The following is a 14,543-nucleotide window of genomic DNA, read 5'->3' as shown; positions in this document are numbered from 1 at the left end:
CGTTACCAGAACGAAATTTTTTTTTCCGTGTAATGTTCAATTCAAGACATAATTTGGTTGTATAAAACCGTGTAGAAAAACAGTTGGTGCAATAACATTTAAAAAAGCACTTGTTAATCACAACAACAACAGGAACAGGAACAATTAAGAACGTTAGGGGCATATGTCAACATATTTTCCCTTTCAGTGTGGCCATTAGCCAGCCCGGCAATTTAGTTAGCATTTATGGAGAATCGTCGAGGCCGTTCGAATGCAAATCCTCAGTTAATACAATCGTAATAATACGCGATAGGAATTGTAAAGAAGAAAGTTAATGAGAAATCTTTAGGGGTTGAATAACAACACAAAACAACGGGTAAAAAAATTTTATGAACGACTGGAGATAGCAGTCACGAGGGTTGAAACAATGCTACAGACTCTGAAGAAACAAGAAAAGAGAAGAATTAAGTGAGGAAAAAAAATAGTCTTACGGCTCGAAATCTAGTGCCCGAAGCTTAAGTTAACTTTTTGCAAACTTCCGTCAGAGACAAGAGTCAGAGACAGAGTTACTGATGAGATGAGGACCGAGATATGACCGAGATACACACATGAATGCCCAGAGAGAGACAATGACGGCTGTGTATAATACACAGAACGAGAGATAAGATGAGCAGAATGAATGGCGAGCACTGAAGAAGAAACTGAGAAGAAGTTCCTGGGTTCCTGGGTTGGTGCGTGCCAAAAGGCGGTTTTCCCGCTTTACATATGAACCGCGTATCCTATTGTCTTTTTTTTGGAGCTCCAGTGCTCACTCGGCGCTGTCGGTAGGGAATTTTTTTCCCCCGTGAATTATGGCACTGATCCACAACAGCGGGCTCTTGCTCCAGCTTGGATCTCGGATCATCTTGGATTTCTCGGAGAATATCGCAGTCATAGGAGTTGTATTATTCCGGCTGGTGAATACCAGCTTAAAGGGGGTCGGGTAGGGCTCCTTCAGCTCCAGAGTCAGACGGTTTGGCGTCCATGAGCTTTTTCACCTACTGAACGCACAAGAAATGCATACCGACGGCTGCTTTGGGTCTCCAGTCTACAAGCTCTCTTTTTTACTTGTCAGCATGAGTGGGCAACTTTCGCGCTTGCAAATTACGCAACTGGATTTCCCAGACTGGGAATACAACTTTTGTCTAGAGTCTAGCTACTAGGGTTCGCTCGTGCTACGTCATCTGCTGAACTGAAAGCTGAAGGAAGCTTTCCATACACAACCCAGAATGTGGAATGTTTAATGTACATTCGCCGGCAGAAGGCACACCAGGCTTCCCCAATTTGAATATGCGACATGACTAGATAAAAATATAAACATGAGCCATAGAGAGCACATGCAAATCATCCTTCAATTTTTCATATATTTTGCATACCTTGTAAATTTGCATTACCGTGATTTTAAGCTTTTATAAGATATGAACAGGGATGAGATTCCTTTTCATCAGAAAGGTCATCGGCCTCTCTATCCGAGAAACTGTGCTGGCGATAATTATTATCATTATGGTGAAATTAATAGGCATTGTCATGTGATAAACTAAATCCTGTTTGAGTTATAAATTATTATTAACATTGTCATTACAAAGTCCAATAGATCTCATTATCCGTTACTAATGAACTGTAATAATAATCAGATCCTCTTTGGGTTCAATTTAATGTTTCAAACAATTCTCTTCATTATTATTAATCAATGGATATATTCAATCCATTCAAAATACAACCGATGACGTAAATTCATCTCAATAAGAGTTTTTATCGGGTATAAATATATATATATATAAATACAGCTTTGAAAGCGTCTGAGAACGTAAGTTCGAATGAAATAACTATCATTCCAACGTGTGCTGTCTGGTATTCCGGGTAACACCGAAAACGTGCTTGTTGATTGTCACTGAAATTGAAGGAATTGTTCAAAAGAGAGTTAAGGCGGAAAGTTTAGTGCTTTGAGGGGTTGTACGAACTTTTAATTTTTTTTTATAATAAAATTAGTTTCAAATTTTTACAATTTTATTTTTGAATTTTTGAACTTCGATTTTTTTTTTAAAGGAATTTTTTATAAAAGCTAAAAAAAAAAATTATTCATAAAAAAAAACAATTGTTTAAAAATTTAAAAGGTAGAATTATTTGAATATTAATCAATCAAAAAGTCTTTGCAGAAAAAATTATTTGGAAATCGCTCAAGTTCTAAAAAGGTGATAATCATTTGAGAGTAAAATAGTCGGTAATAATTTTTTAACGGGTATTTTACAGGACAATATATGTTTTTGTAGGTCGGTAATTTACATATGTAGTGGAGAGTTGTGAGGTAGGGATAGTAGAGAGTTACACATTGCACCCTGTGTATGGATATACACAAGAATAGAGGAGTAAAGCGACACGCGTGTTACGTGGAAAGCTTCTGCATGCAATTTATCGCTCCCACGAGCATAAATAAGGGAATGTACATAAATATGGCGCGCGGTTTTGCGGTCTGAGGATTTACAATGCATCACAATGTGACGCTGTTCACCCAATCGATAAATACCGATTATCAAGGAAATAAAATTTCAAATTCTTTGATGTACTTGTAAGAAGTTTAAACAGCGCCGGTCTGCCTTAGAGAAATATATATTTTGACTGTGACATGTGTCGCGAGTCGACGATAAATAAATCTAGTAATGCAAGAAAAAGATTTTAGACAAAGAAACTATTGCAACAGGTTTATCTATCACAAGATGATCGACGGCCGTGACCGGAAAGACTTTGAATTATACAACACGTTGCGTGTTAGACCCTCCACAGCACACTCGTTTCTCCTGATGCCGGTCTAATAAAACCTGCTGAAACGATCCTCGACTTTGAGCAATTGAGAAGTCCTAGACACGCTAGTACTTGTTTGTAATTTGCAACTAGTATTGCAATTCCAACTAAATCTCTTCTACAGAGATATATATTTATAATGGCTACTGATGTACCGCTCTATTTGTGAGCTAACACACAGATTTTTTATTTTTATTTTCTTAATAAATTTTTTTATTTTTTTGCTTTACAATTAAATTAAATTTTAAACCAAATTTTATTTATATAAAATGTTTATAAAAAAATTGTTCACAAAATTGAAAATTTAATTTACTTCAGACAAGATCAGAAAATTTTTTCAGGGGAATAATTTGTTCGAAAAAAAATCAAAAAGAGTAAAACCAAAAGCACTCGAATTACTCAAGACTTATTGATGAAATCAATACCGCTTGCGTATGAACTGATAAAACATGAGAACAAGTTATAAAAGACACTTTTCCGTGTAGCTTGTATCGAGTGTGTTTGTGTGAATTAGTGTGTGTGTGTGTTTAACGAGAAAAGGAGCTGAGCAGTAGGAAGATGATACACAATGTAAGCAGGTTTCTTGTGACTCGCGTGTCGGCGTCTTTTGAAATGTGGAAACCTCAGAGGTATCTTTCTCAAGACCATTGTTACTTGCAAAAAATAATTCACCTAACTTTTAAATCCCAGTGTGGAAAGAAATAATTAATTACAAAGAAAACCGTAAATCATTAAGCTGAAAATGATTATATGAAATACATGACCAACAGCCATTGCTCTTTTGCTCTATCATTATCCTCAGGTGCAAATGTTATATACATTAATGATAAATGATCCGATCTACCCAATATTTTTTTTATCATTATTAATATCCCACCTTTTTATTTTTTTTATCCCACACTAATCTAATGTTTTAACCAAATGGCAATGCAATATTATGCGATTAATACTTACGTTACATCTTATATTTTGCATCGGTGCCGTGTGAACTCCAATCGCGATTTATATAAATATCAATATGTAATATATATAGTAACAGTATCACATATATCGTGGTACAGGTAACATGGCACATATTGGGATGATAGTCTTCTCCACAAGACTCGGTAAATCAGACAGCTCGAGGATGCATACCTGTCGATGGCAGGTGTGCTAATGGTTCCTGTGGCTTTCAAAGGCTTGTTAGATTATTCATGCATATTAACGATAGACACCTAACTTACCTAACATTATGTAACGCATTAATAATATTTATAAAAATAATTTAAATGTAATTTTTTCGAACATTGAGCCAAATTTTAGTTATTATTTTAATATTAATTACTAGCAACCTTGCAGTCACTATGTGACTGCTGTGACTTGTGAACTATAAATAAATAAAATTTTGCTTTGTTAAATAATTACTTTTGTTAAATTGCACTGTACTTTCTTAAATATTGACGTTTTTAAAAATATAAGCTCATCCCGGTGGTACACTCATCAAAAGCTTTCATTTTAGTACCCACATGCATTTTTATATATTTTTCATATATACATATATATAATATATATAAATATATGAAAAATTGATGTGGGTACTCAAATGAAAGATCTCCATGAATGTAACATCTGGATGAGCTTATATCTTTAGAAATGTTAATAGTTCACAAGATACAAGGTCATTTCTTAATTATTGACATTTTTTAGGATATAAACTCATTTATATGTTAAACTCATTGAGATCTTTCATCCAAGTACCCACATGGCATTTTTTATATATTTTATATATATGGTATTTGTGAAATATATAAATATACAAAATATATGAAAAATTGATGTGGGTACTCAAATGAAAGGTCTTGATGAATGTAACATCGGGATGAGCTTATATCTTTAAAAATGTCAATAGTTCACAAGATACAAGGTAATTTCTTAATTATGTTTCTAGAAATAGAGCATTTTCGAATGCAGCCTAAATGCATATCGTAATAAATTGACTATTGGTGAGAATGATATGAAACCTTGTAAAGGCACAAATTCAAATCAAGACTTTTGCAATAACACTAAATTTCACTATTAATACCGATTTTATCATATGACTATCATGGACACAAAATTTTTCTTATTTTCTTAATAATATAGATTATTATTTAAAAAATTTTATTGCTGGTAATAATAATAGTAAAATTTATTACGAAAGTTTAGATGTTAACTCGGATTGTTAATACAATGAATAAAATTAACCGCAACAAACTTTAGTCATTGATGTGTTTGTAAGTAGTGGTACGTTTCGGTAATTTAAATAGCTTGAAAGGAATGTGCTTGATGCATTACCATAATGACGACCTTGTGACTAAAACACAAAGTGGTTTTAGTGTTAATAGCTGGTGTGTTTGTAGCAACTATTTCCGGGCAGTTCAAGCCCGAGCAACCCGAAACAATGGAACTAATTGTCCAAATGTTACTGAAACTCGAAAATTAAAATTTCATTAAATTAAAGAATAAAAATAATAATAATAATTATTATTATTATAATCTTTAAAGTAAACTTTTTACTCAGGTTCTCGTGAGTTGGGAATGAATTAGTTCCCGAGGAAGGAAAAGTAATAGGTCAATTTAAATATGGAAAAAATCTAAAGTTTTAGTTAATATAAGTGGAACAAGAAGCAACTTTTATAATAATTGCTAAAGTTTTTTGTTCTACCGAAGAAAGATAGCAGTATCTTCTTTATTATAAAATTTTGAAAAATAGTTTGTTATTTGATGATATTACTTTAGCACGAACGATTTTCCGAGCTTACTCTCATTCTTCTGCATCTATTCATGTTGAAAAGTTGTGTTCATGATGAAAAGTTGTGTTAGTTTAATGTTTGCAGTAGCAGAGTGTAGGCTATATATTAGAGTACAAGTAGTGGAGATAGTAGATGCTTTTCTTACTTTTCTCAGCGATATAGAGGGTCTCGAAATAAAAGCAGTAGAAGCTAGGAAAAGAAAAAGAAAAAGAAAAAGTAGATCTTTTGGCTTTTGAACCTCCAATACGTCGAGCCGATTGGCAGCCGCCCAAAGAACAGGTGTTATCACCTTAGATTTTTGTTTTTCCAATCTTCCGTGTACAAACGGGGATCTGTGAGCGCACACATGTGTGTTTATAAGAAATAGAGCAAAAAGTGGTATTGCTTAAAGCCAGTAAGCCAGTGCCGGGAAGACGGTATGAGTAGCATTAAGAATAAAAAAAAATTTACCTCCAATTTTCAGATAATATATCTGCTCTGGTTGCCTTACTTCTCAACGATTCCTTTCAAACTTTTCTGCGTTGTGCGACTTTTCCACCGAGCACAAATAACATGCAATCAGCTAAAAGCATATTTCACATCTCACTTTTACACAATTGAAAAGCTAAGCGAAGAAATATGTTTCTGAGAGAAATGAGCAAAAATGAAAATGTACTTCTTGCTCCTGTTATTTTATTTTTTTATCTTTATCCTTTCCTTTTTCTCATTCCTTTTATAACTATATATCTATATACTCACCACTATTTTATTTTATTTCAGTTTCAGTTAACTTTTTTTCTCATTCCCTTTATTACCATCAGTTTTTTTTATTTAACTTTCTTTGGTCTCGCTCAGCGCTCTCCACATCGTTTACCTTTCAAAATGATCTCTTTCAATTTAAACCCGACCGAACTTTATTTTGATTTTACTTTTTACTTCCCCAATGACTCAAACGTGTCCGAGCCGAATCCTTTGTACTTTCAAACATTTTTCTGTTTTCATCCGGCAATCGCTCTTTTTACCGTCAAATTACATCTATTTTTTTTTTCTATTCTAAAAATTATTTTTGACTAATGGCCCGTTAAACCAAAAAAAAAAAAAAAAAAAAAAATGTTTATTTTTTTAAATACAATTCGACGTTCTAATTAGCAAATTAGCTAACTCCATTTTAGAAAATCTTCTATTTGTACGAAAAAAACAATTAGTTAAAAATTTATTATCACTTTAAAAAACCATTTAATATCATTATTATATCTAATAGAGATATAATATTTAGGTTTGGATCATTCAAATAATATATAATTCGATTATGGCTACATCAAAATGTTAAAAAATCACCCTCCAAAAAATAACAAGTTAGAAAAATTGCTAATTAGACCGTCGAATTAATATTTACAAACTTGAATTTCAGATAAATTTTCAATCCGGAAAATTAATTCGCATTTTTCAACAGCCCAAGGACTAAAATCCTTGAAATTTCCGAGAAAAAATGGTCAATTTAAATTTAAAAGAGATACTTGTTAAAAGATAAATAGACAGGACTTAGGGAATATTATCGTTTTGGGAGTCTCATTTTTCGGACAAAAGTCATTTCGGCTGTAGTTATAATAACCAGTGGACCGTGGACAGCCACGTGTCACTTTTCTCAATGCCCGTCGCCCGATATCTTGCCGACATTTTTTGTGGTAGGCCTCATTGTTAGCAGCTCACCCTTGTGAGAAATTCAATGTGGGTATTCAGCCGGGCGAACAAGTCTCTCCATTCACATCAAAGCTGACGAAATATACGTCTGGTACTCTCTTGTTTCTCGGCTCCCCATTAAAATCTAACAAAAAATAATAATAATAACAATAATAACAAAACTAAGCCGCTGGTGAAATAAATAGTTTTCAAAAATAAAACAGACACCCGATAAATTTCACCCTATCTCGGTAAATTTTTAAATAAAACTCCTCCACCGTTCTGTATCCTCCAACTAAGCACATAATAAGTGAACTCGCGTTATCTTTATGAAAAAGTTTCATTTATAAAAAAAAAAAAAAATACAAAATAATAGACATGAGCCTTTAACGTTAGCAGAAACCCAAACCGGCACGTGGAGCTTGTCTATGTGTGTATGTGTGAGTATTGAGCTTTTGGCTCGCGTTAGAGCTTCTGTAAAGTTCTCTCTTCTCCGGAACTATGAATCTCGGACACCCTGGAGCGCTGAGAATTACGGGCTGCTCTTATTTATAGTTATCGCTTTTTAAAACGTATTTTCTGGTCGCGGAGATACTCCTGCAGTATCAACACCAACACATGCCCGGGACGAGTGCAGCTGAAAAAATTTAATACCCACCCGATTTGATACCCGTACCGGTACCCGTATGGAGACTGGCCATACCCACACCGAGGATCCGAGAACACAATATCCCTCGTATTGTCGTACCCGAGGTAACCTAGTATACACTGCACACTCTACAGTATATCGGATAGGTTACCACATTATACTATATAGTATCGTATAGTATGGCGCAATACACTAAACAACACTGGGCGGTGGTATTCTCTCTCTTTCGCTAGCATATACTCTTGTGCTACCCGATCTACGGAAATCGAATGGTCACATTCGATGAGCCACTCGATAAATTTACTTGTGTAGTCTGCTGCTATACACTGAATCTCCGAATTCAAACAAAACAATCTACGCTAGACAATGAAATGGAGATCGATATACCCACCGCCCGAGTAGTGCGATAGATAGATTACCAAATAAATGGATAAATAGATAGATAGACTGATAGCTTTTAGGATGAATCTACTCAAATTTTGTTAATTTTTTAAATAAAACTATTTTCAAGGTCAGTACCAACGTAGAAAATTTTTAAAATCAATTTTTTATCGACAATTTAGCATATGTTAGCAAATTGTCTAACTCCATTTTAGAAGATCTTCCATTTTTGTGAAAAAAAAATTAATTCAAAATTTATTATCACTTTAAAAAACAATTTAATATGTATTATTGTTCAAATAAACGATAGAAATGAATTTATATTAATAAACCATTACAAACTCAATTTACTTTTACATAAATTTTTTAAAACTCAACAAAAAAATGGTTATAATATTATAATTTTTTATAAATTAATTCAAATGTTAACAGGCCAAAAACGATATTTCCGCCCCATTTTCGTTTGGATCATTTAAATAATTCATAATTGGATTATTGTTACATGAAAATGTTAAAAAATACGGAGTTAGACCAATTGCTAATTAGACCGTCGATATACAACATTTTTTGGTACGTTGCTTGTAGAACGAATTATAAAATTTTAAAGTCTAACAATATTTTTTCCCATGTTATTTAAATGAAAAATAAAAATTTTCAATTTGCAATTTTTAAATATGAAATTAAGAGTTCAAATTTCGGCAAAGTGTTTCCAAAATAATAAAAAATCGCTTACTTTGAGCGTTTCAAGTGTGTCTAACTCCCAAAGCTAGGACATGCGATCTAATCCAAAAGAAGAGGAATTATAAATATCTGAATGGAATTATCCAGAGAATATTATCTTATTACAATTGGTGGCTCGGTCTAATCATCATTGGAAATTCTCACTCTATCCGTAACACTATTCTCCGAGGATTTCCCTCGGAATTTCTAAGCCTGGGTAGTATACTACATTATCCGAGAGTCAGGGCTCTCACAAGGATCTTCTTGGTCTCGGTCTCGGTCTCGGTCGTTCGGGTTTAACCGGCTCCAGCAGCTTCTGGTATGAGACCTAACACCACCCGTGAATAATGGATTCCACCAGCCATACTTACAGTCTCTCATTCTCTCAATAATTCTACTTACGCTGGATGAACTTCATCCACATGCTCATCTACATCTACATCTTCCTCATCCCCATTTTACACACACGCTTCAAACAGCTTCGATCGATCGATCTCACCTCATTAGACTTAATAACCATTGCGGTGTATGACGTGGGATGTATCGCTCTGTAGTATTATAGCATTAGAGAGCTGAATAAATCAAATGGGAAGATAGAAGATGGAAGATGAAAGATGGATCAAGATGCCGATTATGTATACGTGATGAGACACTCCTTAAATTATTAATTTTCGGGCTGGAGGATGGGAATGGGCTGCTATTTTCGCGGATGGTTTATTGTACCTACGTGCTGGTGGATTAATGCTTGAGCAACAAACAACCAAGAGTTGTTCCCTTCCCTGGTCTATCCCTGTGAATTGATAAGATATATAATACAGTTCCTTTGTATATCTTAACGAGGCTAAATGGAGCTTTGTAGTCGATGGTTCTTGGCAAAAGTTATATATTACAGCGTCTACCCGCTACCAGTGAATTTTCACCTAGTTCGTGCCAGCAGCTACCTTCTCTACCTTCTCTATGCATACTATACATGTATTTCGGCTTTCAAACCGAGTCCAGATAACTAACTTCATTGTATGTGCCTCCAGGTTAAGAGCTTCCTCTGTTTCCTGATTATATACATTATTTTACACTAAATATTCTACAGCTATTTGTTCATACGTCATACCGTTTTACTAAATTACAATTACCGCTTGTAAATGTTTATCGATAACTTACGGAGCTTTAACTAAATTTATTTTTCCCCTTCTCAGTTTCTAAACTATCTAAAATTAAATTTAAGATTCATTATTGTTTGCAATAGTTAAACATATAAATTTGAATAAAAAATATGTTGAGATTTTTTAGGGAGAATTTATGTGCTTGCATAGCTAGATTTATTCAGATAACACTAAGTATTAAAATTTATAAATTTTTTAAATAATTAATATTCATTAGTGATTTATATTTTTGTTACAGATGGATTTTCCGGACGCCGAGGCGCTTTTGGTGAGTGAAATAAATAATTTTCTGGAATATGAATATGAATTTTAATATCCCGGGTAGAAGTAGAATAAATGATAATAATTATATTCACAAAAAAAAAGAAAAATCCCCGCTTATAATGAATAATAATTATCAAAGCTTATGAAGAGTTAGTAATAACAATAACAGGTTTGGAATAATTTTTGGAGGACGTAGGGTCTAATCGCGTGCAATGTATGCTGGATTTTTATTATTTTTGTAGATTTGAGGGTTTTGGGTTCTCGGGAATTTATAGTTATAACAAAACAAAATCCTGGTGACTGGAAGAGCATAGCAGAGATGATAAAAAGAGAGTAGAGCATAGAGCGTTGTTCGTTATCTCGAGACCGTGGCGCTCGATTTATCTTGGTACATAAATAATTTATAATACCGGGTATAAGGGTCGCGGTATAGAGAATACAAGAACCGAGAATAGAGAATAGAGAACAGAGTACACCGTATAGTAGTTATAGTGTCGAGAAGTACCAGAGGGTGAAGTGTATACGTTTAACATTGCGAAAAGTGCACGTTCTTCAATGACAACCTTCAACCTCTACTCTGTCCTCATCCTCGTATCCATCTTCTGTCTCCCGAAACTATCTTCTCTCTCTCTCTCTATTCCTGATACTCTATTCTATTCCATTTCTTCAAACAGTTACTGTGTCTAGTATGTCTAGTCTTTTGATGAAGCTAAACAATTCCACGTGCTTCAGTCGGGAAATAACTTTAAACTACCAGCAGCTCCTTCAGCTTCAGCTTCGGGTCTTCTTATGTCATTACTATTACAGTTCGCTGTTTCTTGTTCTCCGTTTTCATTCAATAACTGATATATCCACGTAATGTCTTCCGCGATATTCTTTATAAGTATATCTATATTGTTTGCTTTTTGATTTTTATTGTCTACTGAACTTGACTATTTTCTAGAGTACATAGGTATATACGCCAGAAAGACGTAGGTACGGAAACCTGACGTGGATATTGGATAAAAGAATATAAGAGAGTAGATATAAAATCAACAAACCGTAGGTTCGATAAACTTTCCCGAGATTAATCTCTCTCTTGATAGGTTCCGTCAAAATAAAAGTAATACTGTCCTATTTTCTTTATTTTCAAAACTTCAATCACTTTTTAATAGAACTTGATTTTTAATTCAAGATAATTTATAAATGTACTCGACTCTTAACGTTTAAGCGTTGAAAGAGTTTTTTCAAAAGTTCCCAACACGCATAAAAATGATTTTGTTGAAATAACAAAAGACGGGATAACTGAAAAATATGTTCTGGTAACAAATGAGTGTAGTTATAGTAACAAATCCATTAGTCGCATTAACAAAATGTTTCAAGTTGTACTAACAAACCAGTCTGTTAAATCACCAAATCAATTTGTTGTCCTAACGAAATCATTTTATTGCAATAACAAAACTAATTTGTTGCTAAAATATTTTTCAAATCAGATATCACTGATTATAGCATATTTTTAAATTATGGATTCTTATAAAATTTAATGTAACATTTAATGTAAATTTGTTTGTTATTTTAATAGAATAATTTTGCTGTTTCAACAAAAAAATTTGTTATACCAACTAAATTATTTTGTCGAATCTACTTAGGGCCAGTTTTTCAATCCGAGATAAAATTTTATCCGAGATAAAAGTACTGCCATTATGATAAAAAAATAAATAATTCAGCACAGTGATATTGCCTACGAATAATTCTCCTTGAATTCAGTCACTTATTTTGAATTAAAATAAATAATCATTAGCCACATGTCACAGAAATATTCACCTCCAACTGTGACAACTCCCTGATTGTAAATAAATAAAATAAAAATTAGGAAAACGGATGACCCTGAAGGAGATCCCTGTAACTTCCCGCTAATTCTATACCTAAGCGCTTGAAATTGCACTTATAATGTTGTTGAGCTCTTCAAGCTCCAAATTACAATTTATGTGTTACTAGAAATTTAAATAGCGCGCTGCGCGCGCGCCTAAATTTTAACCAATAATGAATCGTGGCCCGTTTTTTGCGAATTTCGACCTTTGACTAACTTCAAGACTTTCATCTATTTTATAATATAGGATTTTGAGCTTTATGAGCTCAAAGAGGTAGCTGTTCTATGCTTTTGAGCCCTTCGAGCTCATATCTTGCGTTTGACATATCTATTATTAATTTATAATTGTGTTAATTAATTTAAAATAATTTAAATGACACAATAAGAGGTTATTATTATTTTTATGATATATTTATTTATTTTTATTTAAACAAACGACCAAATTCATGAAGAACTAATTGAGAGCAATATCACGTAGCTGAATTATTTATTTATTTTTTTTTTTATTTTATTGGTGGTACTTTTATCTCGGATAAAATTTTATCCCGGATTGAAAAACTGGCCCTTAAAGATTTTGCTATAGTAACCAAATTGTTTTGTTGTTATAACATATCAATAACTTGTTATAACCTAAATTTTGTTATTTTAACATATAATTTGTTATCCCTATGTTAACAAATGCATTTGTTACTAGAACATGTCTTAGGTTATTTTAACAAAATTTTTTTCTGCGTGAAGCAATTCGGATTGTCCATAAAATTTATTTCCATAGATCTTGGTGTCATGTGTTGTTAGAGGTATCTTTTCTCGTCTGTTATGAGGGTTCATGAGCTTTAGAGGGATTTTTTTTTCTGTTATAAACTATTCAGGCAAATATTACATTTTTTGACGTTTGAATAAGAATAAATTTTTATAATTTTTAACATTAGGCTTTATTAAAAAATTTTAACTCATAAATTGACTTTTAAAATGCAATCACTATAAATTATTTATTTATAATGGATGTTAAAATTTAAAGATTAAAAAATAAATTAGTATTAATGACAGTGATAAATATTAAAGAAGAGCTTATCCATTGTGATTTAAATTATCAATCGGAGTAGTTATTGATTAAATAGCTTTAAATAACAGATAACCCACGAGAATAACTCTAATGGGAGACATTCACTGAATAATTAATAAAAAATACATATCTCGTCTGTCAGGACACATCTATGTAATACATAATACATAATATAAAATATATAAGACGTAATATGAGTAATATGAAGGTACGAAAAGGCGGAGGTGGGGAGGAGGGAAAGCAAAGAGTATTTAACAGACATTAATATTTAATTCCTCGGTTGCCGGGTAGCAACATGCGCTAATATCAATTGGTAGACAGCGCCACCTTCCCTCCCTGGCACTAGCAGCTAGCAGCAGATACCAGCCACCACAGTCGACCTCTACATCTCTCATTCTCAACTCAACTCAATACTTTTTTCGTTATTTAACCTTTTTTTTTATTTTTTTTTGTTTTTTTTCCATCCCCCGTTACGTACCGGCTTATTCTTCTTAAGCCCTGTAGACTAAAACTCTGTACACTGCACCTGCGCTGGTTCATTGCCGCCCACTGAACGGTTGCTACCAGAACCAGAACCACCAGCAACAGCAGTAGCAGGGTCCTTCTCTGACTTTAAAAGCGATAACTCCTCGCCTGACGACAGGAGCTGAGAGCTGAATAGACAGACACTCCGCTGACGTTGAGCTATTCATTTATCGATTAACATCAAATATAGAACACCAGCTACGACTACAACTCTATATAATCAGTCATCCCTAGTAACAACCAGCTATTCCCGGTTTTATGTCTGCAAACTCCAAATTTACAATCGCTTTTTTTTTTTTTTTTTTTTTATTGAGCTTCTGTTGTCTTATCAAACGCTCTTTCTTCTATTTTCAAACACTATCTTCTTTGAATAGTGGTGAATTTTATGCAAAATTGATGAATTTTCAGTATTTTAAAAATTAAATTGATAAAAAATTACTTTAGATTGTTTATTTAAAGTATTAAAAAATTTAACAACACTAAAAGAATATTTTACTATTTTAAAATAAAACAGATTTTTAATAAAATATTTTTTAATCAACTATAAAATATTTCTAAAAGTATGAATTTTTAAAATCGGATGTCTACATCTTCTTCATGGAATAAAATTTAAATAACCACTGAAATAATTTACAATCACTTTTTTTTTTTTTTTATTTTTTATTGAGCTTCTGTTGTCTTATCA

The 14,543-nt window shown here is 32.9% G+C and overlaps 1 protein-coding gene across 4 annotated transcripts in view; it reads left to right on the top strand.

Annotated features, from left to right (window-relative positions):
* Nucleotides 1-14,543, top strand: part of LOC123260574 (growth factor receptor-bound protein 10-like) — a 221,527-nt gene that overhangs the window by 105,801 nt on the left and 101,183 nt on the right. For all 4 annotated transcript variants that reach the window (XM_044721739.1, XM_044721742.1, XM_044721740.1 and 1 more), the window contains one exon: nt 10,396-10,425. In XM_044721739.1, the coding sequence (XP_044577674.1) occupies nt 10,396-10,425 (30 nt within the window). The remainder of the gene's footprint in view (nt 1-10,395; nt 10,426-14,543) is intronic.

Source organism: Cotesia glomerata, linkage group LG3 (assembly GCF_020080835.1).
Source record: "Cotesia glomerata isolate CgM1 linkage group LG3, MPM_Cglom_v2.3, whole genome shotgun sequence".
Taxonomy (NCBI): domain Eukaryota; kingdom Metazoa; phylum Arthropoda; class Insecta; order Hymenoptera; family Braconidae; genus Cotesia; species Cotesia glomerata.
The sequence above is the reverse complement of the archived record's forward strand: the minus strand, read 5'-3'. Positions and strand labels throughout refer to the sequence as shown.